Source organism: Phragmites australis, chromosome 19 (assembly GCF_958298935.1).
Source record: "Phragmites australis chromosome 19, lpPhrAust1.1, whole genome shotgun sequence".
Lineage (NCBI taxonomy): Eukaryota > Viridiplantae > Streptophyta > Magnoliopsida > Poales > Poaceae > Phragmites > Phragmites australis.
In genome coordinates this window covers 5,739,983-5,765,494 of record NC_084939.1, presented here as the reverse complement: position 1 = coordinate 5,765,494, position 25,512 = coordinate 5,739,983, and the positions used below count along the sequence as shown (strand labels likewise).

The 25,512-nt window shown below is 46.4% G+C and overlaps 1 protein-coding gene and 1 long non-coding RNA gene across 2 annotated transcripts; one reads left to right on the top strand and one right to left on the bottom strand.

Moving 5' to 3' along the window:
* The first annotated feature begins 725 nt into the window (after positions 1 to 725).
* On the top strand, positions 726 to 7,778 carry LOC133900008 (probable indole-3-acetic acid-amido synthetase GH3.13). The gene is made up of 4 exons (XM_062341072.1): positions 726 to 1,251; positions 1,334 to 1,435; positions 1,553 to 2,349; positions 6,735 to 7,778. The coding sequence occupies exons 1-4, from the start codon at positions 815 to 817 to the stop codon at positions 7,361 to 7,363; spliced, it is 1,965 nt and encodes a 654-aa protein (XP_062197056.1). The 5' UTR covers positions 726 to 814; the 3' UTR covers positions 7,364 to 7,778.
* Positions 7,779 to 8,419: 641 nt separating this feature from the next.
* Positions 8,420 to 9,503, bottom strand: LOC133900490 (uncharacterized). The gene is made up of 2 exons (XR_009906543.1): positions 9,340 to 9,503; positions 8,420 to 9,155 (listed from the first exon to the last, which is right to left on the bottom strand). It is a non-coding gene; the product is annotated as an uncharacterized LOC133900490 (long non-coding RNA).
* Positions 9,504 to 25,512: the final 16,009 nt, after the last annotated feature.

Sequence of the window (25,512 nt, the reverse complement as noted above, 5' to 3'; positions counted from 1 at the left end):
ATCTTTCTTATTTCTCACTAGAATCAGCAGCATGTCAGAATTCTAGCTAAAGAGGAAGAGCAAGCTCAAAATTTCATATGTATATATACATAAACCTAAATCATGTCCCTGTGTGTATCCAAAGAAGAAGATCAGATTGACTGGTTCACCTAGCTTTAGGTGAAAACTAAACAAGCCTAAGTTTACATACCTGTTGTCAGCATGCTAATTTTTTACCTCTTGTCAGAATGGTAAACTGTGACCATTTGTTTTCAACAATATTATACTTTTGGACTAATTAACATGATTCATGCACATTCAGAACTAATTATGTGCACTAAACGAATCTATCTTAGTCTTTAAGTGTGAACAAATGCATGAATATTTAGGCACATTTTGTGACGCATCTTTCAGTAAAATCAGACGAGAGTTTTTGTCTCTACATGCAAAGGAAAGCGCAGACAATTGCAGAAACATAAAAGAGACGCCAAAGTTAAGGAGGCAACCGTATGAGGCTTTGACCCATAATAGATGCATCTAATCACAAGCTCCGAGACATGGTCACATGTGTAGGCCCTTGACACAGATGACTTGCACACCACCTTGCGCTCTCTTCCCCATAAATTTGTTGCCCCACAGAAAATAAAAAGAAGGGAAAAAAGTCACAGATCATCTCTCTCTCTAGTCTCTACACAGTGAGAAGTACTATATATCATGAGGTATATATATGGCGGGGAGAGAAAGAGCAGCTGACGTCTGCCACAACAGTAGCTGCACAAGAACACGGCGCAAGTGCAAGCCGCTCCATGTCCTGGAACAGCGAGTGCATGCATGCATGGATCTAACAATGTCGACTACAACGACGATTTCCACGTCCCCTGTGCCCGACCATGATGACCATGGTCACCACCTCTCTTCCTCCTCCTTGCCACCAGCAACGCCACAGCCATCGGTGCCGCCGATTATCCCGGCCTGCGACCCGCACGACGGCCCGGCGTGCCTGCAGCTCATCGAGGACCTGACCACCCACGCCGGCGCCATGCAGCGGCGCATCCTCGGCAAGATCCTCGCCATGAACACCGGCACGGACTATCTCCGGGGATTCCTCGGCGCCGATGCCGAGGGCTACAACACCAGCGAGCTCGCCGTCGCGTTCAAGGAGCGCGTGCCGGTCGTGGAGTACGAGGACGTCAAGCCGTACATCGAGCGCATCGCCAACGGCGCTCCCTCGTCGCTCATCTCCTCCAAGCCCATTACCGAGCTCCTCACGAGGTACGTCCTGTCACACTCACTCACATGGTTCTCGCGTCGGAATCTCGGTCACTCACGGCGGTGCTTACCGGTGCAAGGGCAGCTCCGGCACGTCGGGCGGGCAGCCGAAGCTGATGCCGTCGACGGAGGACGAGCTAGACCGCAAGACCTTCCTCTACAACCTCCTCGTCCCTGTCATGAACAAGTGAGTGTCCTTGTGCTACACTGCTACTAGCCAGCTCACTCCATGTCTCCATGGCATGCACGCACACGCGCGGGGACACGTGTGATCGAGTGAGTTCGTGTGCATGTTGGCATGCAGGTACATTGAAGGGCTGGACGAGGGGAGGGGGATGTACCTGCTGTTCGTGAAGCCGGAGATCGCGACGCCGTCGGGGCTGGTGGCGCGGCCGGTGCTGACGAGCTACTACAAGAGCCGCCACTTCCGGCAGCGGCCGGACAGCCCGTACACGCGGTACACCAGCCCGAACGAGGCGATCCTGTGTCCGGACAGTGCGCAGAGCATGTACGCCCAACTGCTCTGCGGTCTCGCCCGCCGCGGCGAGGTGCTCCGCGTCGGCGCCGTTTTCGCCTCCGCCTTCCTCCGCGCCGTCAAGTTCCTCGAGGGCCACTGGCGCGCGATCTGCGACGACATCCGCGCCGGCCGCGTCGACGGCGCACGCGTCACTGACCTGGCCTGCAAGGAGGCCGTCGGCAGGGTCGTGTCCCAGCCGGAGCCGGCGCTCGCCGACGCAATCGCTGCCGAGTGCGCGGCCGGGTCGTGGCAGGGAATCGTTCGGCGGCTGTGGCCCAGGACCAAGTACATCGACGTCATCGTGACGGGGTCGATGGCTCAGTACATCCCGCTGCTGGAGTTTTACGGCGACGGCCTGCCGCTGGTGTCGACGATGTACGCGTCGTCGGAGTCCTACTTCGGGATCAACCTCCGGCCGCTGGACCGGCCGGAGGACGTGGCGTACACGTTGCTGCCGAACATGTGCTACTATGAGTTCATCAAGGTGGAGAAGGACGGCGAAGAGGTCCGGGAGGGGAAGGTGGTGGACCTCGTCGACGTTGAGGTCGGCGGCTACTATGAGCTCGTCGTCACCACGTTCACAGGTGAGCGGCCGTGTGCCTTTCTTGCATTAATGCTTCGTCGTCTCCAGTCGCTTCTGCACGTGTTAGAGGCATATGAATATGATACCATATACTGCCTCTTGTCATAAATATTTATTATTTTAATCAAAATTCAGTTAAAATTTTAATTATCAATAGCTTTTAAAATATTTAATTTCAAAATATAAAAATCACAGGGTAGATTTGTTTTGAAAAATACTTTCATAATATTATATTTTTATTAGATACTATAACTACATTATAATAAAAAATAATGATAAAACTTGCACGTCAAAGACCATGAAAAATAAAAAATATTATGTATTTTTTATTGGAGGGAGTATGATTAGCTTTCTTTTTCAAAAAGAAAAAAAAGGGACAATATTGTATCAACTCCGAATAGTAGGAGCTACCCAATTGCAAAATTAACTGCTAAGATTAAGGCTCCATTTCGAGCGTGCAAATTATATATAAATTGTGGACAAAAGAACCAGAAATAGAAAAAAAAACATATCAGGGATTTTCAACAAAATCCTTATGCAAATTCATTTTTCAAGTACATCTATGAGGAACTAGGCATATTTAGAGCAAGAAAAAAGACAGACAAAATAAGCTACTTAAAGAGGAATCAAACTTGGATAATGAGGATGTACACTCACATGTCGTACCAACTCACCTTATGTTCCTATGTGAACTCTGTGTTGCAAACCTGGCCTAAGCACCTTTGATGGTAATTCACGATCCACTAAAAATGTTATCCTTCTTTCATAGTTTCATGATCAAGTGGTTCTTGAAGCTCCTACATAGCTAGAGTTTATTTGATCGTATTCACTGAAAACTGAAGTGGAGTGATATATTATAATTCTACGCACAATGAGCTTCCCTTTGGCTGAAACTGGAATAAAAAAAGCAGGGTGACAATTTTTTTTTGATGGGATACCACACTAGCATGGTGGTCTGTGTTTCAGAGATAAGTGCAGGTGTCCTAGATGAAAAGCTTAGTAGCTTTTGTTTAATTATTTCAGTTATTTAGTTTTTATTTGGCTTTTGCGGTCTCCTTGCTGTCCTTTGTTGGTGGGCAGAAGTGAGTACTCTTGCTGTCCTCAGCCACAGTGTCCTCTGCATATTTTATACGGCTTAGGTTTCTTCACATCAAAGTAATAACTTTCTTTCTATCCATCTTAAGATGCTTTTCCTTTTCATTTTAAATTGTTAAGTGATAATTTCACGAAAATAAATGAGTGTGAAATGCAAGATTGCCTCACAAAAGATGCAATCCGCAACATTACCATACCAAAGTAACCTCCTTTTTCTTATATTCAAGGAATAAGGAAATAAACAAAACACATTTCGTTAGTTTATTAGTTATATATGTTTCTTGAGATTTTGAAAAATTAAATCCGTGGGAGCTTGGTGATTGGACAAGAATTCTTGAGGGTAATTTGACCAGATTTTTGGACAGGACTACAGTAGCTTGGGAGTTTCCACTAGGCCAAGTGTCTAGGTATTTGACTCCCACTACCTTTGTCTCCTATACCTTTTAAGTTTGCATTTAAATCACACTCACTTTCACTCGACAAGAAGATACTAGGGCCTATTTGATAGAACTTTAGCTCTAAATTTTTTTGGAGCTGACTATTTTTTGCTTCTGAAATTTGTGAAGCCGGACCTGTAGGTATACTGAGAGTGTTTGAGTGAGTTATTTTATTGCTATTTTAGTCTGAATATAGAGACTTAAATTATTTTAGTTTAGCCTATAAATGCAAAATATGACGTAAAATTGGAAACTTCTGCCAAACAGGGTCTGATAGCTTTACTCTAGTTAGGCAGTTAATTAGAATTGGCACGTCAGGGCTATGTATTTGATCTGGGTGATCCCCTTTTTTCTGATAGGGATTTCATTCAAATTTAGGCTACATTCCTGAACGTTCTTGGAGCAATCCTCTCTATCAAACACAGGCCCTGAGAGTTAAGTGTTTTATTGGACTTCATTATTGACTGAGCCCCAAATCATATAATTACCTTCGTCTCATTTGAAAAATTGAAAATATACAGTTTTAAGACTTGGTTCGCTGATTCATCTTCTGAGCATGGTTCAGTTCAGAGAAAAGAATAAAAAATACTTCTTTGACAAATTAGTAATACTACCAAAATCAAAAGGCTACTGAAGAATCATCAATAATAATATATGCCACAAAAATATAAGAAGATCCAGATGTGACATGTATTAAAGTGATATCCAGTCAATTGACCTCCATCTCAACCCATAACATCACTATAATATATTAGCATCATCTTACAGTCCTGCATTTCCATGAATAAACTGAACTTGGCATCTCTTGATGGATCCATGATACACCTTAAACTATGGTTCTGAGGAGAAGCTTGATTAATGCACTGAATCAAAGAGATATCCATTGCATGTGGAAAAGCTCTACAGAAGTGTGTTAGTGGGGGCACAAAGTCAAAGTGCATATTATTGTAGCATATGTATGACTAGAGATGTGCCCCACAACAATTGGAGGAATTTCATCGTTTTTCCTCCCAACGATAGAAGTTTTCCAAAGGAACATGATTAATGCGTTTATCTGATAATAATACTAGTTATCTTGAATTATATTGTTTCATTATGTTTTCGACAATATAATTTGTATAGATTTACTTAGACATGTTCATTGTTGAAGAGTCTAGATAAGGAAAGGTAGCGAAAAAAAGAGTTGAAACTTTTCTGAGTAATAATAGTTCAAATTTTTTTGAGTAATAAGAGTGAAAATACAATGGAAGTATGATATCACTCTGATATTGTAGGACCTACTTGGTTTTTTTGCCACATTTTTTTGCAATCCAATGAACTAAAATAAGCTAGAACTACTTTCCTACATGTGAGCTTTGGCAAGCATTTTTTCAGCTCACATTTGTTCTACTAAATTTCTTGTTGCTTCTTCCACCCCTGTAGTAACATACATCACTCTTCCTGTAATGAATTTGGGATAAAAATATGTGCAGCCTTGTGTGTAGTGCAGATCCCAATCCCAGTCATTTCTACAGTTGAAGCCAATATCTAGGAGTAAAATTTTGAACTTCTTTGACTAAATTTTTGAATGACTAAAATCTGAGCTTTCTGACTGGACTGACAATACTCAGCCCGAATCCTATCTTTCTGTAAGTTCGGCCCAAAATGCCGTTGACTTGGCTCCCCTTCTTGTCTAGTGTGTCATGTATATATGTATAGGGATGGCAACGGATAGGACCGGGTGCGGGCAAAGTAGAACCGAGCCTGACCCGTAACCCGATTCAGGTTACCCGATCTGTGCCCGTGCCCATTGGGTACCCAAAACCCGTAAGTAGCCCACGAGTATTTCACTGTAACGGCTCGGCCAGGCCAGCTTCATCGGCATGCAAGTGGCCTCGGCGGCAACTTTGGCGATGGGTTCGATCGGATCAAGGCAACACAAGCACCAACGAGCAACGGTGAACGCATTGGAGAGGACCTCGACCATTGAGCCTGGTTGAAAGATGGGCAACATCGAGTGAGGGTTAGTGGCGGCGCTCGGCTTCACGGTCAGACACGTTGGTGGCGGGTCGAGGCCAGACCAACGCACCTACAAGCATGCATGAGGTTAGTTGGAGCTCATCGTGCGCTAAAACGGTCGGAAGGCATACAGTGGCGGCGTGTTGACGGTGAGGGGCGGAAGATGGTCACCGGACTTGGGGAAGAAGATGGTGGCGCGTGAAATCTGTGAGGAAGCTGACGGGATTCGGCCAGGGAAGCTCGTGGAGACGTTGCTCAGCATTCTTCCTTGCTCTATCAGCCTTGGGCTGTGCAGATTCGGGAAACATGGCAACAGACTCGAGCGCCGTCCACAACCGAAGTGCCGAGCGACGCCGAGCATGCAGAGTGCAGAGCGCTGGAGTCCTGGAGTGCGGTGGCTAGGCGTTGGAGTCCTGGAGGATGGAGTGTGGCAGGTGGCTACTAGAGCTGGAGCCCTGGAGTGCGGTGGGAGGTGTGAGCGTGTGAGTGTGCAATGGGGTTGGCCAGTTGGGGAGCATGACAGATAACCTAAGGTTACACTTAATTGGGTTGGGCCAAAATATTTTAGGCTGGAGCTAGAGTTTGGTATACAGTATCACGTGTATACCGCAGGCATCCATGGATGGACTGTCATATCCGCACATGACCTGTGCCTTCACGGATACCCAACCCGTCGTGCCGTGGTTCAAATCATAGATCCGTGACTGTACCCGTCGGGCATTGTAACCGCGGGTATCCACACCCGCGGGTAGGATTGCCATCCATGTATATGCAAATGAACTACTATGTCGCAAGAACGTGACATCTGCGATGACCTGAACTTGTTGTCGCATGCATGGGATGTGTTGTGGCGCAGGTCTGTACCGGTACCGCGTGGGCGACATCCTGCAGGTCTCGGGCTTCCACAACGCGGCGCCGCAGTTCCGGTTCGTGCACCGCCGCAACGTCGTGGTCAGCATCGACACCGATAAGACCTCCGAGGACGACCTCCTCCGCGCTGTCACGGCCGCCAAGCGCCTCCTGGCGCCGCTCGGCGGCGCCATCCTCTCTGAGTACACCGCCTACGCGGACACCGCCTCCATCCCGGGTCACTACGTCCTCTTTTGGGAGCTCACCCCGCCTCCGCTGGCGTCCGACGACGACGAAGCCGCCGCCGTGGCCCGCGTCATGGCGGCGTGCTGCGCCGCCGTGGAGGCCGGGCTGGACGCAGTGTACCGGCGGTGCCGGAGCCGCGACCGGTCCGTGGGGCCGCTGGAGATCCGCGTGGTGTCCCCCGGCGCCTTCGACGCGCTCATGGACCTCTGCGTCTCCCACGGCTCGTCGGTGAACCAGTACAAGACGCCCCGCTGCATCAAGCACCCCGATGCCATCGCCGTCCTGGAGGCCCGCGTCATCGGGAGGTTCTTCAGCGACGCCGTGCCGCACTGGGAGCCTTTCAAGGTCGACGCCGCTGCCAACCCCGCCGGCGACGCCACCGCCATCTGAAACAACGCGCGCCGTGGGTACGTACAAGCACGACTGAATCCACTAAGTAGATAATTGTTGATGTGCATGTCTGATCGATGTGATGTTCAAGAAGTAGTGTGCTAATCGTGCGTGTTTACAATGCTCTAGTGTCGTCCAATTGCATTTGAGATTGATCATTTGTTTGTCAATTGGTCATTGACGCATTAGTCATCATTTGTTCGTGGATCGTCGAGACAAGTCAGGGGGCGTTTTAATTTGCGTGATCACTTAACTCTCAATATTGTGACATGCTCATTAGCTCAATCATGCATGCTCCTCGTTGAAGCGAATTGGTCATAACACTAGCGATTGTCGGCTTCTCTCTCGAGGTCGCCGAAGGAGAGTTATGGAACGGATCATCCTCAGACCCGAAATGAATGAAAAATCCATCAATCGGAGCACTGGATTAATCGCAAGTTGTTCGTGTTGGTGGATGCGTTGGTGTATGACTCCGTTGTCCGTTCAAATCCTTGTGCTCACTTTTGCCACTCGTGTGCGTACCACCGTGTGCGAAGTGGTTTGCGCGCAAACATTTTCTTTGTTTTCACATTCACGGTGAGGAAGATGTGTACCTGATCTAAAAATAATGTTAGATTTAGTTCCATATTAAAAATTGACGACGATGAAACATAACTTGAAAGGTTATAAGACTAGTCTTGTTGGTTAAATTAGTCTAGGATTTTAGTCATGACTCTGGTTGAGCTTTTGCATTTAGCAGGCCTACCTAGATATGGGCTGAGGTGCTATCTCCTGAGTATAGTGAGCTAGGTTATACTACCGCATACTTTAAAGTTGATAAATCCTGAACATCTCAAGTGACATGATTGCTGATGGACTCGAAACGTCTCTAGAGTTACACATGTTGTGTGTGATAGTGGAGATAATTAAGATCTAATATGATGAGGGAGATGGTTAAATTAATCTCATATAAAAAATTGATGATGAATAAGCATGTCTTAAAAGGTGGAAAGCTCCTCACCTATAATACTAATTTGGATTGAGTTGACTTTAACCTTGAATGTGGCTCCCGTTGAGTGTATTCAAACAAATAACTACAACTCGCCCAACAACTCAAGCATCCAAGCCCCTAGGGCGGATTCGCAGCATTATGTCAGAGCCACGTGACCCCACATGACCAGTTGCAAGTTTTGAAGAAAATTTCCTACCAATCTACCATAGTAGAAACAAAACTTATGTGCTTAGTATAACCCGATGACTATTTTCCTGTTATGTACTTGCCAATTGGCATGAGGCAGGTGAGCTAAGAACGAGCATTTCAAATAATGCTCCACGTACACAGCAGTTCCATCTACGCTCACACTACTGCAGAATATGGCGCGTACTACTACAGAATACGACAACAGTTCCAAACTAGTTGGAGACGGCAATAAAGCCATATTCGCTATCACTAAAAAAAAAAAAAGACGACTGCTCTTCCGCGCCACCGCGGAGCGGCTCGTCCGCCGCGCGCGCTTGAAAAGAAAAATACGGCGGCACGAAGGCCGCCACCACAACACACCTAGCTCGCTGCTCCAGCTCGACCTCCCCGCGCGCAGCCGCCCCGACGCGGCGCGCTCCACGGCGGCCAGCAGTGCCCGGGCACCATCCGAGGATCGGTGCTCTTCTCTTCAGCACCGTGATTCTTGCCGGTGACCGGGCACACGCCGCTGACGCTCTTGCCGGATTTAGCGGGGCATAAGCCGCTGTTGTTCTTATTGGATTTCATGGGGCGTACACCGCCTACATTGATTCTTGCGCGCTGAAGAAGAACCTAAACAAATCGTGGATGGGTGGATTATAGTAGATTAGAAGCAAGCGAATGCGCAACCAACTGAACAGAAAGAAAGAAAGATTCCGATTTGATTGCTGACAAATCGAATCAACCAATAGCAACCAAAGTACCCAAGCACAAACCGAACTACTAAAAAACCGTCCAAGCAAGCAGGGTTACCTACCAACAAAAGAAGAAATCGATCGAAGCCCGGATGGTGGGGAAGATGAAGGGGCGACGCATGTGCAGTGGCCGCCAGATGCGCGCGGGGCTAGAGAGAGAGGATAAGGGAGAAAGACGAGCGGACGTGATGAGGCCAGACTTCGATTTTTTTAGGCTGGGAAGCGGACGTGAACGGCGGAGATAAACGGGATTCAATGCAAAATTTGGGTCCGCCTTCCTGGTTTCATTAAAAAACGGGTAATGATATTTATAGTATTGTCCTTTTTTTTATAAACCGGTTGGATAATATCCTATCAGTACCAATTGTTTTGTAAAACTAGCAGTGATGCTATTTTTTAATAAACCGACACTGAAATATGAATATATCCGAATTTGTTTTCTATATATGAATATGGATATATCCGAATCCGTTTTCTCATAAATAAATATGGATATAGATAATATCCGTATTCAAATATATAGAAATACTTCTATAGAATATAAATATGAGTAAGATAATTTTCTATTTTTTATCTTGTTCTCTTACTTAATTCTTTCGATCATACTTATTATTTATTATTTTGTAATGTACCACATATACTATAAAAATAAATCTAGTCCTTTCATCTTCTATCTAATGGTCTAAAATCATTCAAAGTCATGGTAGAGGATCAATCCAATAAAAATAAAGTTCTTTATGTTGAATTACTATCATACTCATGTCAAATAAGTTTATTATTTCATAATTTTGTCGTTAATATTGTATGATATTTGCATACAACTGAATCTAATACAACTGAATCTAATACATCTTTGAATCTAATACATCGTTGAATAATCTGAGTCGTATTCACATTCAAGAATATTCATATTTGTATTTATATTAAAATATAGATAACAATGTGAAAAGTGGATTATTCCATTCGTATCCGATCTATTTGCACCCTAACCCATCAAGTGAATTGGGCCTCTAATGGATTTGTTTCTACTGGGTCGTAAGTGCTGAAAACTGAGTCGTGGCCTCTCCATTGGAGGGGATTTTGAGCTGTGGGCGCAATTTGAAAATTAGGACCGTTGGATTAGTAAAAAAAAAGACTAACCGATCGATGACTCAATCGGTTGGTCGCCACTGCTTAAATGGCATCAAGCCGACAATCGGAACCTGAGCCACCCAAATCCTAACCCTAGCATTGCCGCCTTTGCCCTCTATGTCAGTCGTTGTTGCCGCTGACCCCCTACTGCCATCCACAGATGCTGTTGCCCTACGCTGCACTGAGCCGTGCTGCTCACTCGGCTGCACCGTCGCCACTCAGGCCGTCCACCGTTTGGCCACCTAGCCGCTCCATCATCAGCTGTCGTTGCTTGCCATTGTTGGCTATCAGCGTCACCCGTTGCTGGCTATGGCTAGCAGCCGGGAAGCCATGACAAAGAAAGAACAAAGAAGAAGCAAGGAAGAAGGGAAGAAATAAGAAGAAGGAAAAAAAGAAAGGAAAACAAGAAAATAAATGGAAAGGAAGGGAAAAGAAAGAAAAGAAAAAAGAAAGAAAGGAAAAAAAGGACTTTCACCAAAATTTTCACTAATTCGTGATCTTCGTGTCAAGGGTAACTTCCACGTAGTCTCTAGCCATTCATAGATCAATTTTGATGGTCGGATTCATCGCCCAAATTGAGGATTGTTAATTCATGCAGTGGTTTAGTTTGTAAACTGAGCTTAATTGGTGCCAAATTTGGCCATAAGCCCATAAGATTAAAGAAAAGTTATAGGAAATTTCTAGTGGATGCTCTAGATGTATTTATTTGCATTATTGGTTAAGCAGAATGACAGTGAGCAGCCTAGAATATTATTAGAATTCTAGGAAAATGCAAGAATTAGGAATTTTTGGGGTTTGGAGAGAGAGTTCGGACATCCACTATATAGTCATGCGGATATTCTAGGACGGATTCTGAGTATAATTGTGTTCCATATGTGTAGGGAATGTTGGTGCTAATGACACGAAGTCAGTTCCTCACCACGGTTAAAACAAGTGCATGAAAAATTTATTGATGTGTGCCATATGGCTTTGCTTTCTATTGGTTCTGTTATCGATTCTTCATGGTTTATGCATCCCTGTGATTCCACAATTTATGTTTTCATGATGATGGTATTGATGTTCTTGATTCCTGTCTCTGTGATAATCATTTCATATCGTTCAAGTTCCATGGAATGTTCCAAACCTTAGATGTGTTGTTAGCTTGTTGGATGTTTATTTATCCTTTCAATTTTGTTTATTCTATATTCATATTTTCTTGTGTTTATGTGATTCAAGATTCTTGATTGTGTTCATGTCAAGTTTTCAAAAGATTGTTATTCATGTTTTCTATTCTTGTTTTCATGTTAATCCTTTCATATCATTCAAGTTACAAGGATTGTTCCAATCCATGGATTTATTGTTCCTTTACATTTCATTCAAGTGTCGGTGTTACTGGATGTACAATTTGGTTCTTTTGTTCAGGTTCCTATTAGTAAGTAATACCCCCATTGCAGCTTTACTAGTAAATGCTAAGGATATATTTCGGAATGTCCGTTTCAAATGGAAAAGTACTATTGCATTGAGTGTTTCTAAGAACTTCAGGTTTATCTGTTTCAAACGAAAATCATTGTTCCCATTGCTATTTTTAAAGAAAAGGGAAACTCCGCTATTTCTCGTTCTTCATTGACTTTGAGGATGTAAATATTCTTTTGGTTTCATATTGTATTTATTGAGTGTTTTTACCCACTTTTGTGTTTCATTATTTGGTTTTTAGCTACCCGGTGATCGTAGCATGTATGGAAGAGGGTAGCAACACATTTCAGTATATCTATACTTTCTCCTCTCAATACGCATTAGAACTGTAGTTGCTAGTTTAGTCAATTTAACCACTTGGGATTGACTTGGTTGCTGTATCAGTCCATAAGTTGTATCGAGTCCTAGTTTTGAGCTATGATGTTTACGTTTTGCTTATAGCTTGTCCAGGGAAGAGGTAGTAAAAGGAAACTATGTCGAAATTTCCAGAAATTTCCATATTTGGTAGGATCTAGGTGCTAGATGGAGACATCTAGGTACGTGGATACCTGAGGCATTATTGTTTTATTTGACTTAAACTGGATCAAATCTGTACATGTTCTCTTCATCTTGGCCTTGAGCATGGCGAAGCTGTCGTTCTTGGTGACACTGACACGGAAGTACCAGTCAGTGTACTCGTCCTGGCACACGGAGTTCACGGGGTTCGCGGTGCCGATGGCCAGCACAGCAGCGGTGCCATTGGCACGCTGCACCCGCTGGGTCTCCCCGAGGGCAGCTGCCACCATGGTCGCTGGCTACCGAGAAGCAATTTAGCTCGTCGTGCGACGTCCCGCTGTGAGACGTGCGATATGGCACGTGCACAAGAGAAGCTCTTGAGTATATATATGAAGTTCTAGAATTTTTTGGAATTTTTGGATGTTTGGTTCAGCAATTTTTTTCGCTTATCCATGTTTGTTCCAGTTGTTCTATGAATGGTTTACACGGTATCGAATAGAGGGATTATACAAAGCCGATTCCCCTCCCCTTTCAGTGTTAATAGATAGCGATACAACCTTCCCCTTCCCCTTAGCGAAGGTGAGAGCTATGGCTCCGTCTCTCCACCTTCCTCTGCACTAGCAGATCTGCCCCTGCGCCTTCCCTTGTGTGAGTAGCTCCACCAGCAACCAACGCATCTCCTTGCCGGAGTGCTCTCTGGCTAGTTGTCTGGGTCTGCAAAGCCCCTTCGGGGGTTATTCCTTCAAGGAGAACCTTGCTTCTTTTGAGTTTTAGAGATAATGAAGGAGGCTTTGCTCCACTCTGAGATTTTGGGCCGGAGCATGCTGGCAAAACGCTAGCAAAGGAAGCGACGGGGCTTGGTGGCCTGATGTCCACTACGCTAGAATAGGTATTTACAGATAGATTTTAAATCATATCACAAACAGTTATAGATTTCGCTTTTGCAAAAGTGTTTGTGATATCGAGCTTGTTACAGACAGTTTTAGAACCATATGCGATATACTTATATACAGATGAATTTTCTTTATAACCGTCTGTGAGTAGTAAGAGTCACAAACGATGTTTTGTTAAATCCATATATGAGTACTAAGAATCATAGACGAGTTTTGTTTGAACACGTCTGTGTTAATTGTCACATACGTATTTGTTTTTAAAGAACCGTCTTTGTCTCTCTTCCCCTCTATAAGAAAATTTTCTTCATGTCTGATTCTCAAATTTGCTTATAGGGGAAAAGGGTCACACACATACACAATTTATGATTCTCAAATTAAACATATTAACACATTGTTCAGAACATTGATCACACATTGTTCGCAACATCGATCACACATTGTTCTGAACACATAACACAGGCATGTACATATAGCAAATGTTAAGAATATCACACAGATGCATATCACACATTGTTCAGAACACATAAACCTAGCTAGCTATGCATGATTGGTCGATCGACGTTGTATTCCAAAAAGATGAAGTGATTGATATCATGGAGATGTTGTCTTCCAAAAAGTGAAAAGTGATCGAAAAACTTTGGCCGATCGATGCCATTTTTTCAAAAATATGAGATGATAGACATCATCTCAACCTTCTGTATTGCAGCATAATGTCAACCCAAGTATCATCTTTAATTAGCAGCTCACAATCTTTCGAATCTGGCTGCACCTTGACTATCTCACGCATGAGCCAGAACCAAACCGCGTTGCTGCCAAACCACCAACCATGGTTCAGTAAGAAATGGACATTCAAGCTTGTCTTGTAGTTGACGAAGATGTCTCCACTCTAAAGAACAGCAATGGAGAAATTTCCATCCGGTAGAACAGAATAGAGAATGCGGTTGACGGCATATGCAGGGTCGACGGAGGAGGCCTTCGTAGCAGCGAAGAAGACGAAGTCCACCGGGCTGAAGTCAACGCCAAGCATCTACACCATCAAAGCCGCCATATGGAAAACCCCATCCTGCTACCTCCTAACTGCTGTGAATTGCGACATTGAAGATATATGACGGAAACAAGGTTGTATCATCAGTTGCACAGATCAAAGCAATGAAAACCTAACAAACTCTAACTAAACCGCGAAGGGAAACATATGATACTCATTTCGATGCAGTGAAAGGGATTCAACCCCCGTCGAGATCTCGCTTCTCCTACACTGATGGCGAGTGAGGATGCAGAACTACTACAGAACTAGTCATAAGCGTCGCCTCATTTGTACCAGTTCAACCACAACCGGTACTGTTACAATTATCATTGCATGTTCGTAAGGAAAGCAGTATTAGTGCCGGTTTTAAAATACAACTACCACAGATAAGTTATTATCAGTGCCATTTCAAATTAAAAATCGACATTGATAGTATCAGTGCTGCTTTTTAATTTGAAACGGCATTGATGTGTGAATCAAACCCGAATTATTATAGAAACGGCTTTGGGCTCACCTCACGAACGCTCACACTTTTCTCTTCACCTTATCTCATGGCTCACACCGTGTTCGATCCCCTCATCTCTCCCTCACCTCCTCTCTCACTCTCTCTCTCTCTCTCTCTCTCTCTCTCTCTCTCTCTCTCTCTCCACCTTACTTGTTTCCCTACCACCGTCCTCCACCTCCTCCCCCCCCCATCAGCCTCTCTCTCCCTCATCCGCTCACCGGCCTCCTCCTCCCAGCCTCCCCCACCAACACACTTGATTGGCTTGGTTTATTTCGATTTTTGGGCTACAATATTTATGGGGAGCTCAGTGTTAATGCAGGGATGCCCGATCTTTCGTAGGTAATATGATAAGTTGATTTGGTGGAGCTTCGATGTTGATGATGTAAAGGCTCTAATCAGAACAGATCAAGAACCCTCACAACAACTACACCACTACTATCTGGTTATCAACCGTGCCAAGATGTGGTTTACCTAGCCAAGGAGGCTTTTCCTGCTAGCGAATCAAGAACACAAGCAAGAATAGGTAGATGCAATCTGAATATTGCTGATTACTAATGAAGTACTCAAGTTGGGGTTTAACAAACCGATAAATAGTGAAACTATCTAAAACAGAATAATCTAAGCTAAACCAGAGCCTAAACTATGATGGCTACTATATATTTATAGGGGGACGTGAGGAGGTCAATCTAGGGTTGTGCAGCCGTGGAAAGAGGCGTACACAATTTGGATTCTAACCCTGACACGTTTACAACACCTAACTAGGTCCAAAATAGTGATGCAACACCTTATTTCTTTGAATCTAACTAAACTATAAGGAATATTTGGTCGAGCTCATATCCATTGGAAAGGGATCATCATAAGCTTTCCAGAATGTCCAACATCGCATAAAACAAACTTCCTATGAGAGAGATAAGCCCGTTTTACTGACTTGCTATCCTAGGACTCGATCACGACCAGGACCACGACCATGACCACGACTTCAACCACGACCATGACTAGAGCTCAACCTCGAGTCTGAGTAGACTTGGCCTTCGATGGTTGAGGTCCGAGTAAGGTTATGGTGCTTCTCCCACGTTCCTAAGCAATAAAACATCACAAGAATTTTGTAGTAATTCATCCAAGGAAGCATGAACAACGAGAAATGAGTTCACCTGGTGGTCTAATTATCGTATACGTGCTCTTGTAATCAGATCTTATATGATTTGATGATTATTGACAGTATTGATCGTATCCGAAGGAGCAATGGGCTCATCAGGTGTATGTGGTGGGTTTGAACTCGGTTTATGTGGTGGGTTTGAGCTCTGTGTATGCGATGATGGCAGTGGTGGCAGTGGTAGCGGCGGAGCGACGGTGACAGTGGCGGCAGGGAGCGGTGGGTTTGAGCTTGGCCGGTAGGGAAGGAGGGGCACGGGGAGGCGCAGAGGAGGTAGTTGAGGCCGGCAGGGAAGAAGGGGAGCTCGGTGGTGGTGACGGTGGAGTGGTGACAGGAGTGACAGCGGGAGCAGCATCCAAGCTGGCTTGATTCCGAACCAGCTCGGATACCGCTCCAATCGCCGCCAATTTTCTCTTTTTTATTGTATGGAAAAAACAATAGTGCCGGGTGGGTAACCGACACTAACAGTAGCCAACTATCAGTGCTGTGTGAAGAGTGCCAGTTGAAAAACCGGCGATGAAGCCGTTTTTTAACCGACACTGATAAGCCTTTTGTAGTAGTGAGAACACTCCTCGCTTTTCAGTGTAGTGGAACACTTGGATATGACGACTGAGGAAGAAGAACGCTCCACATTGCTTTATATTGAGGGGAGACGAGGGGTTGTGTGTGTGGGAGACCAAAAGAGCCTGGGGAGATGAGCGATTTATGCGTTTTGGGAAGACAAAAGAGTCAAGGGAGACGGGCTATCAGTTTGAAAAAATATAGACGGGTGTTCATAAAATCCGTCTCTATCTACCAAATAGACATAGACATATCTTACAAGAAACCGTCTGTGACAATGTCCCAAACGGAATTTTTTAAAAGTTGTATGTGTCTATATAATAGAAACCAATGGATTTATAAAAATCATATGTGAGTTTATTCATATCTAGACATATATTTTGTTACAAACACGTCTATCTTAACAATCATCTGAAGATAATTTATCTCTGATTCCAGTTTAATCTGATTATATTTCCATTTACATTACTACTGGTGAGAGGTGTCTATGATGGAATATGTATAAAAAAACTAGGGTGCTAGTGCCCAGGCGCCGCCACACGTGCATAGAGTTGATCGGGGCGTGACTATGAGTCCCCTGGGTAGTAAATGGTAGGATCGTAAGGACGTTTTCCACGGTGTTTCTGCCTTCCATCCCATGTGTGAATCAATGGCTGGCTAGGCTATAAAAGCAGGAGTTCACCTAACTAGCCACCCATTAATGCCTTTTGCAAAGGAAGAAGAGAACTCTCCCTGAAAATCATAGCGTCCTCCTCCCATCCTTCATTAGGAAGGTCGATGGGTTTGGAGGATTTGGTAAGGTCCGAGCCACCTCCGACGCTGGCTTTGCTGGCGGTGGTGCCCCCGAGGGTAGACAATCTCAAGGACCTGCTCGCATGGTTGGAGTCGGCCACCCTCGTGCTTCCCTCACTGCAGAGAGGGCCTCCCCCTGCCGTTCTCGTCCGATCCTCGGTCCGAGTAGTCACCATGGGGAAAGTTATAGACATCTTTGACGATGAGGAGGAGATCGACTGGGACCTTCTACATAAGGAGATTGATGAAGAGGAGAAGGCGGAGGAGGAGTAGAAAAAGGGTCTGGTGGGTTCGCTGGTGCCGGTCAGTAGCTCCAGCAGGGTCTCCGCAATAGCATCCTGCTTGGCCCCTAGCAGGCCATCGTCCGATTTCTGGGGTGACTAGCTACCGCTCTAGGGAAGAGTATAAGAGGTTCCTTGACTCGTTCAAGGGTAAGTAGGGTCCACATACATCTGAACTCTTGGAGCTGGTGGATCCCCATGCCTTACAAGAGTCAGGTGGAGTCTTTTTACCAACTATGCGTCAGCCACATGAGTTAGGAGGGAAAGAACAGGCATGTAACATGATAGTTAGTCTGACTAGATGTAATCGTCCTGTCTGTAACCAATCCTTTTCATGAATGAAAATATTCCGACCACTTCTGATGGCCTTGCCAATGGTTGGAAGATTATACGGGGGCCCTATGGTTTTTGGATCGTCTAGTCTGAGAATCTGTTCGGAGTGTTCAGAGAGCTTTTCCTGTGTTGTTACAGCACGTAGGCTTTGATTGTTTCTCCCTACCCGTCAGTTAGGCTCTCGAAGTGCAGGATAGTCCTTGGCATGACAAGTCCCTCGGTGGTGACCAGCGCCTTACCCGAGCGGGTACTTGTGGTCTCGCGGTCGTTATCCCAGGCCGTTAGTACCTTTTTCATTACGCGAGCAGGGATCCCGCGCTGTGCCAGAGCCCACAGCCAACTGGTCATTTTAACTTCCTGGTCGCTAGGTCCCATAGTGGTCGAAGAGTCAATCCGACGGGGGTCCGTTATTGGTCGGGACATCCTGCAAAATAGAGAGTCTAGTGTTTCGAACTTTTAAAAACTTACAAGTATTATTCCACACTTGTTTGGAAGGTTCTGCAAAATAGAGAAACAGGTCCATCTCCGAGCAACCCTACACATAGAACTTGAGTAACAGGGCGATGTTCCAGGTTTTGTGTAATTCATGGCCGTCCTCCATTGCTAGCTTGACCGCATCAGGTCAGGTGACATCGACTATTTTGTAGGGCCCTTCCCACCTTGGGGAGATTTTATTCCGATCGACCTTATTATGGATTTGCCTAAGGACAAGGTCACCTATGACCAATCTCTGCTCCCTCACCTTGTGGTTGTGATAGCGTTTGAGGCTTTGTTGATATCGGGCAGCTCAAATTAGTGCACGCTCACGAAACTCTTTGATATGATTTATATCATCCTCACGTCGCACCACCTGGTCATCATCTGAGTAGTTGGCAACTCGAGGCGACTGAAGAGCGATCTCGGAGGGAAGCATTGCCTCTGCTCCAAAAACAAGTAAGAAAGGGGTTTCAGCCGTAGCCTGCTGGGAGTTGTTCATAGCGAGCAGAGTACTGTGGGTAGTTCATCCACTCAGCATCTTGAATAGCTTATAACGTAATCAAAGACCTAAGTTTTTATCACTTGCAATATCATCCCATTTTCCCTTTTGACCTGTCCATTGCTCTGTGGGTGTGCCACTGACGCATAACAAACTTTAGTCCTGATCTCTTCGTAGTAGTCCTGGAAAGCACTATTGGTGAACTGAGTCTCGTCGTCCGTAATTATGCAATTTGAACAGCCAAATCGCATTACTAACCCCCTTATGAACTTAATCGTTGCTGTGGTGGTGATCTTCCTAGTGGGCTCGGCCACTATCCACTTGATGAAGTTGTCGATTGCCATGAATAGGCATTCAAAACCACATGGGGCTTTAGGAAATCGTCCCACGATATCGAGCCCCCAGACAGCGAAATGCCAAGAGAGTGGTATAGTTTATAGTGCTTAGGCTGGTAGGTTGGTTTGTCAGGCCATGGTACTGACATGACTCACACCGTTTCACCAGCTCACATGCATCTTAGAGGGCAGTGGGCCAATAAAATTCTTGCCAGAATGCTTTTTCGAACAGAGTGTGGTATGAAGCGTGGCTACCACATATTCCTCCATAGATATCAAAGAGCACTATGCTCCTCTCAACCTGAGTGATGCATTTCAGTAAAAGGCCTTTGCTCCCCTAGCGGTAAAGGCGTCCCTCTACTAGGGTGTATCTGCGGGCTTGCCATGAGACATTTTCTATTGACGCATCATCGTCAAGGATTGCTCGATTCTAAAGGTAGTCCAAGATATGATCCATCCAGGTTGTACCCGAATCGAGCAGCGCGACCACATGATGGCTACCCGAGATCGACGGCACCGAAGGAGGCGTTGCCTCCAAAGGTGTTGCCAATAGTGCTTCGTTTCCAAGCGAAGAATCCCCTTCACCTTGGTCTGAGACCACGGTGGATGGTTGTGTGAGTCTTTCTTCAAAGATTCCGATTAGGACAAGTTGCGAGAAGAAGCTAGACGGGTTAGCTCATCAGCTAGGAAGTTATCCATACGAGGGACATGCCTGACTTCGAAACCGAAAATATATCACTCCAGTCTCCTCACTTCGGCAAGGTATGCCACCATTGTCGGATCAGAGCACTGAAACTCCTTATGCACTTGGTTAACAACAAGTAGTGAGTCCCTCATCGCTAACACACGTTTAATCTCAAGTGCGAAGGTTGCCGCATTCCAGACAAGAGACCCTCGTATTTCACAATATTGTTAGTGGCTGAAAAACATAATTGAACTATGTACCTAAGGATGTTGTCGGTTGGTGAGGTCAGGACTACTCTAACCCCCGCTCCCTTCAGCGTGAACAATCCTCGAAGTGCAAAGTCCAGTGTTCATCTATCTCCGGTCACTGTACCTGCTTAGGCTCAAAAGATGACCACTCAGCCACAAAATCGACTAGCGTCTAGGACTTGATAGTCGTCCGGGGGATGAACTGGAGATCGAACTCCCCGAGCTCTATTGCTCACTTTGCTATTCTTCTTGCCGTATTCCTATTGTGGGGAATTTCTCTGGTCGGGAGCGAGGAGATTATCTTAATTTTGTAGGCCTGGAAGTAACGTCTAAGTTTGCGAGAAGTCGTCAGAATGGCATATAGCAGCTTCTGAGCCTATGGGTATCGAGCCTTCGCGTCATGTAGGACCTCACTGATATAGTACATTTGTCATTGAAGACCTTCTCGCTCGACGACCAGTACCGCGCTTGTGTATTGTGGGGTGGCTGCAACATATAGCAAGAGCTCCTCATCTGGTCGAGGTATGGTCAGTACAGGAGGGGAGGGGAGGTACCTTCTTAGATCTTAGAGGGCCGTTTCCGCTTTCGGTGTCCACCGAAAGTGGTCGCCCCTCTTCAGGAGCTTAAAGAGTGGCAGCCCCCTCTCTCCTAGCCTTGAAATGAACCTGCTCAATGCTGCCACACATCTTTTTAGTTTCTGGATTTCTTTTAGCCTAGTCGGGGACTTCATCTGGTCGATGGCTTTGATCTTGTTAGGGTTTTCCTCTATTCCTTGACTGGAAATTAGGAATCTGCGCAACTTCCCGATGGGACTCCAAATGTGCACTTCCCTGGGTTCAGCTTTATACGGTACTTCCAAAGGTTGTCGAATATTTCTTGGAGGTCTGTGACCAGATCGTTCTTGTTTCTACTCTTCACAACCACATCATCCACATACGCCTCAACGTTTCTACCGAGCCGTGGTCGAAGAATAAGCTTAATACAATACTGGTAAGTGGCACTGGTGCTTTTTAAACCAAAATGCATTTTTACATAGCAAAAGACCCCGAAGGGTGTTACAAAAGCAGTATTCTCCTCATCTTTCCTATACATGCTAATCTGGTGGTATCTCAAACGGGCATCCAAGAAGCTTAGCAGATCGTTATCGGCGGTTGAGTCGACAAGCTGGTCGATCCATGGTAGAGGGAAGAGATCTTTCGGACACGCCTTGTTGAGGTCGGAGAAATCGATGCACATCCTCTATTTATCATTGTGTTTTCGCACCATGACTGGGTTAGCCAACCATTCTGGGTACTGTATTTCTTGGACAAAGCTTACTTCTAGGAGCTTATTGATCTCCTTATGAAGTGCTTCCTTTTTCGTTCTGGTGTGAATCGACGCTCTTTTTGCTTGACTAGTCGCGCATAAGGTTGTATTGACAACTTGTGCTTGATCACGTCCCTGGGATCCGGGCCTATCAGAAGAAATCTATGAAAAGACATCCACGTTCGCTTGGAGGAAGGTGATGAGCGCGAGTTCCTATTTGAGGGACAGGTTGGCTCCTATCTGGACTGTCTTGGTTGAGTCAGAGTCATCGAGGTGTATTGCCTTGAGCCACTTGTCTTGGCTGGTGGCGATGTGGACCTTCACTGGGCAGCCACTAGCATAGCATTCTCCTACTATGACTCGGGAGTTAGCTCGACCATGTCAAGGCTCCTTTTTTCGCCGTGTAAGGCCGTCTTTGCGTTGTCGAAGATGGTGATGGCCCCGGTCGGACCAGGGATCTTGATTGCTTGGTACACATAGTGGGCGACGACGATAAGCTAAGCCATCCTGTTGCCCCAGGATCACGTTATAGGCGGTCCCAAATTCTGCTACATCAAACAGGACTTTATCGGTCTTGAAGTTACTTGGTGAGCTGAAAGTGACGGGCAGTTTGACCTACCCCAAGGGCTTAGCTGAGGAGCCTGGGGTAATTCCAAAGAGGGGGGAGGGGGGAGACAGTTTCAACATGCTCCTTGGGATTTATAGGGCGTCCAGTGCATCTGCAAAGAGGAGGTTGATGGTGCTCCCTCCTTTGACCAACACATGACCCAATCAGATGTTCTGCATGGCGGGTTCCACCATAACAGGGTAGCGACCAGGTCGCTTGACACTCATGGAGTGGTCGTCCTGACTGAAGGTAAGGGGCACTTCTGACCACTTCAGACGTGGGCTTAGGTCCGGCATTGTCACTCATGCATCTCAGACCACCGACTTGTATTCCCTGTACAAGGAGTGCGTTGCGGCGCCCCCAAAGATGTGGTGGACCACGTGATCGACTTGCTGGTACCCCAGTGCCAATTGGTTAGTGTTGGCCTCATCCGCACCATCATTGTCAGGCCTGGATTCACGATCTCCAAGCTCCTTGTGGATGATTCCCTGCAGGACCTTACACTCAATCAGGTCATGGGTATCGTCGATGCAGTGGATCGGGCAGTAGCCATGACCCTTCTTCCCCTCCTTTTTCTCGAAGTGCCAGTGCGATTGGTTGGTCTACTCGACTGTCATGATGTCAGACGATCCTTCCTTGCGTTTTTTCTTCCTCTTCTCCTGTCGACTGACCCATTTGGAGGGGGTGGGCTGGTTAGAGGTCGACCGCGAACTGGCATCAATCTGACACTCTCGGGCCTCGGCAGCATGTGCGCACTTGTCAGCAAGCTTGAAGATCTCAGTAATGCTTCAGATTACCTTGGTGGCCAGCTACTCGACCATCTTTTGGCCTCTGACCCATCTCTTGAAGGTGATGACCCTGGGTTTGGCATAGGTCCCCTGGAAGTTGGCAACAAATTGGCCGCACAGATCCTCCCAGGAGTGAACTGACTCGAGGGGAAGGTTCATATGCTAGGACTGGGCTGAATCGGTTATGACGGTCGAAAAGTAGTTGGCCATGACTTTCCTGTGGCCTACCCACGGCCTGCACCATGGTGGTGTCGATTTGTAGGAACTTCTCGGGGTTGGTCGAGCCATCATATTTTTCGGCTAGGACCGATCGGAACTTGTCTAGCCAGTGCACCTCTTGTAGTCGGGCTTATAGGGTGTTGCACCCCATCCCATAACAGGGAGTCACCCGCTAATAGGTGAAGACACGTGCTCGTGGAGAGAGGCGACAGTCACGCGGTCCAGGGGACAGGATGGAGGAATCTGACTTCTCCCTGCGTGGGAAGGCAAGTGGTAAGGTTGTTTGCCCTTTTCTTGCTCTCACCGGGCGCACTCCTCCTGCACCTGAGTGGGCCACCTAGCTCTGAATAACACCGCGGAGGTCACGTTGGCGCAGGGAGTCGCGCATGTTACAGGGTTGGCTGTCTCAATGCGGTTGAGGTCTCCGAGCGCTCCCTGTTATCAAGGGAGGACAAGATCTTTCCCACCGTGGAGCCCGCCATGATTCTTGGTGACCGCAACCCTCACTAATTCTCGGGATTTTTGGCACCGCAGTTTAGCGTCGGACGGTCTTAACCAAGAAGGCGAGATCATGCAACCATGGCGCCACTGGTGAACCCTCCAGTACTACTACCGACGGGTGGCTAAGAAGCATTCACATGGTCTGTAGATTATGTGCAAGTGTCATGACTGAATAGTCGAGCTACCAAGCGCGAAGTGGTGACATATCGTGAGAGGGGAGCCCCCAACATTTATGTGGCGTGACGGCCTTGGTGACGATGCTGCCAAAGACCACGTCCTCTGCTACAGCTCCTCCAGGTGACGCTATGGTGGTTGGGGCTGTGTCGAAGCGTCACCATGTTCGGCTCTGGTCTGGTTCCTCTCTAGGTGCGTGGCATGGGGATCATCACCAGCACCCAAACACGGGAGCCTCCGCTGCCCCCTGTTGCATGAACTGTCATGCAAACCTCTCATTGAGCCTCAGAGCCTTCAGACTTCGGTTCAGTGTCCCATTCCTAGAGTACACCAGGTTCATCTGGGCCGTATCCTATGAAGAATACCTCGTGATGACCGGGTCCTCAGAACGGGACTTAGCGGTTGCTGTGGATCTGGCCATGGGTAGCCCAATCTGATCTCTAACACCTACAAAAATACAAAAATATGCCCCTACCTAGCGCGCCAACTATCGAGGATTAATCCCTGATAATGATTCTGGGGTGTATCGATCAAAGGGTGCGCAAACAACGCTTAAGGCGTCCATTTGTCGGTGTGTGTGTTGAACTCAAGAACACTAGGGTTATCTAGGTTCAGGACTCCCGAAGGATAACAACCCTATGTCCTGTGTATTTTGTTATAAGTGGTTGTGAATCGGTTATCGATCCTCCTTTTACAAACCGGGTCCTCCGCTCTTTATATACCATAGAGAGGGAGAACTTACAAGTGAGCTCCGATTAGCAGACCTATATCTAGCTAGATATTCTACTCTTGGATTATATCTTGGAGAACCGGGTGAGCCCAACTTGCCCTGAGAGCTTTGAGTGCCTTTCCCAACCGTGAAACGCCTCCACACATGCTTCCTCTAGCCGTCCGGGCTGTCTCATCGCCATGTGCCGTAAGATCGTCTGCCAAGCCCTCTTGCCCTTGCTCCTCGCAAGTCTACTTGCAAAACCGTCCACTTGTCTGGTCATTTTGCAGACCCTATCTCATCAGCCGTGCGGTGTTGTGCCGCCCAGCAAGACCCCATTTGTAGAATTTATACTACGGGATGGAACAATGCCCAACAGCACCGGTCATGACTTTCTTCACTGGATGAGGTGCCTCGGGAAGAAAAATACTTGAGTAAGTAGCAATAAATGCGATTATATGGGTTAAGTAAGGATCGACTCCATGAGCAGCAAGGGCTGATCGTGGGATCTCGTAATATCGCAAGAAGGCTAGTCGCGAAAGCCTGATGCTGGTCATGCGAGCTTAGACCTGGTCGCACGATGGGTCAGGGTTCAGAAAATATCCCCATTGGTCGGCACATCCCTCGTTGGACCTGTTAGTTAGGGCGCTTCATTACTCAATACTCCAACAACCCCTTACTTAATACTTAGATAGAAGTCCAGGCATGACATGTGCAATCCCCGAAACTAATTCAAGCAACGGCGACAAAAAAGAAACAGAAACTGAACATGGCACAATAATCTGATTTGCTTTGCTTGCACATTCAAACTGGCACTTCCCCACATACAATCTGAATTTTTACATGGATATCACATAAAGTCCTGAATCTGTGTCAAACACCATGCATTGCTTGCCTTCCATAGCTCCGCAAGAATGTGCGTTGGCAGGGGAGACTAGAAGAAGGCATCGACATCTGGTCAGCGCCTTCCCCAACCCTATGCCCATGAACGAGAGAGGAGACGGTGATTGTCGAGTCGAGATGAGGGAGAGATGGAACTCTCAGGGAACTAGTGAACGTACATGGGCG

Excerpts from the sequence above, each read along its gene's own strand:
- LOC133900008 (XM_062341072.1), top strand. The coding sequence starts at position 815 with ATGGATCTAACAATGTCGACTACAACGACGATTTCCACGTCCCCTGTG. Across the intron at positions 1,252-1,333 it reads ATTACCGAGCTCCTCACGAG|CTCCGGCACGTCGGGCGGGC; the intron begins GTACGTCCTGTC and ends GTGCAAGGGCAG. Across the intron at positions 1,436-1,552 it reads CTCGTCCCTGTCATGAACAA|GTACATTGAAGGGCTGGACG; the intron begins GTGAGTGTCCTT and ends GTTGGCATGCAG.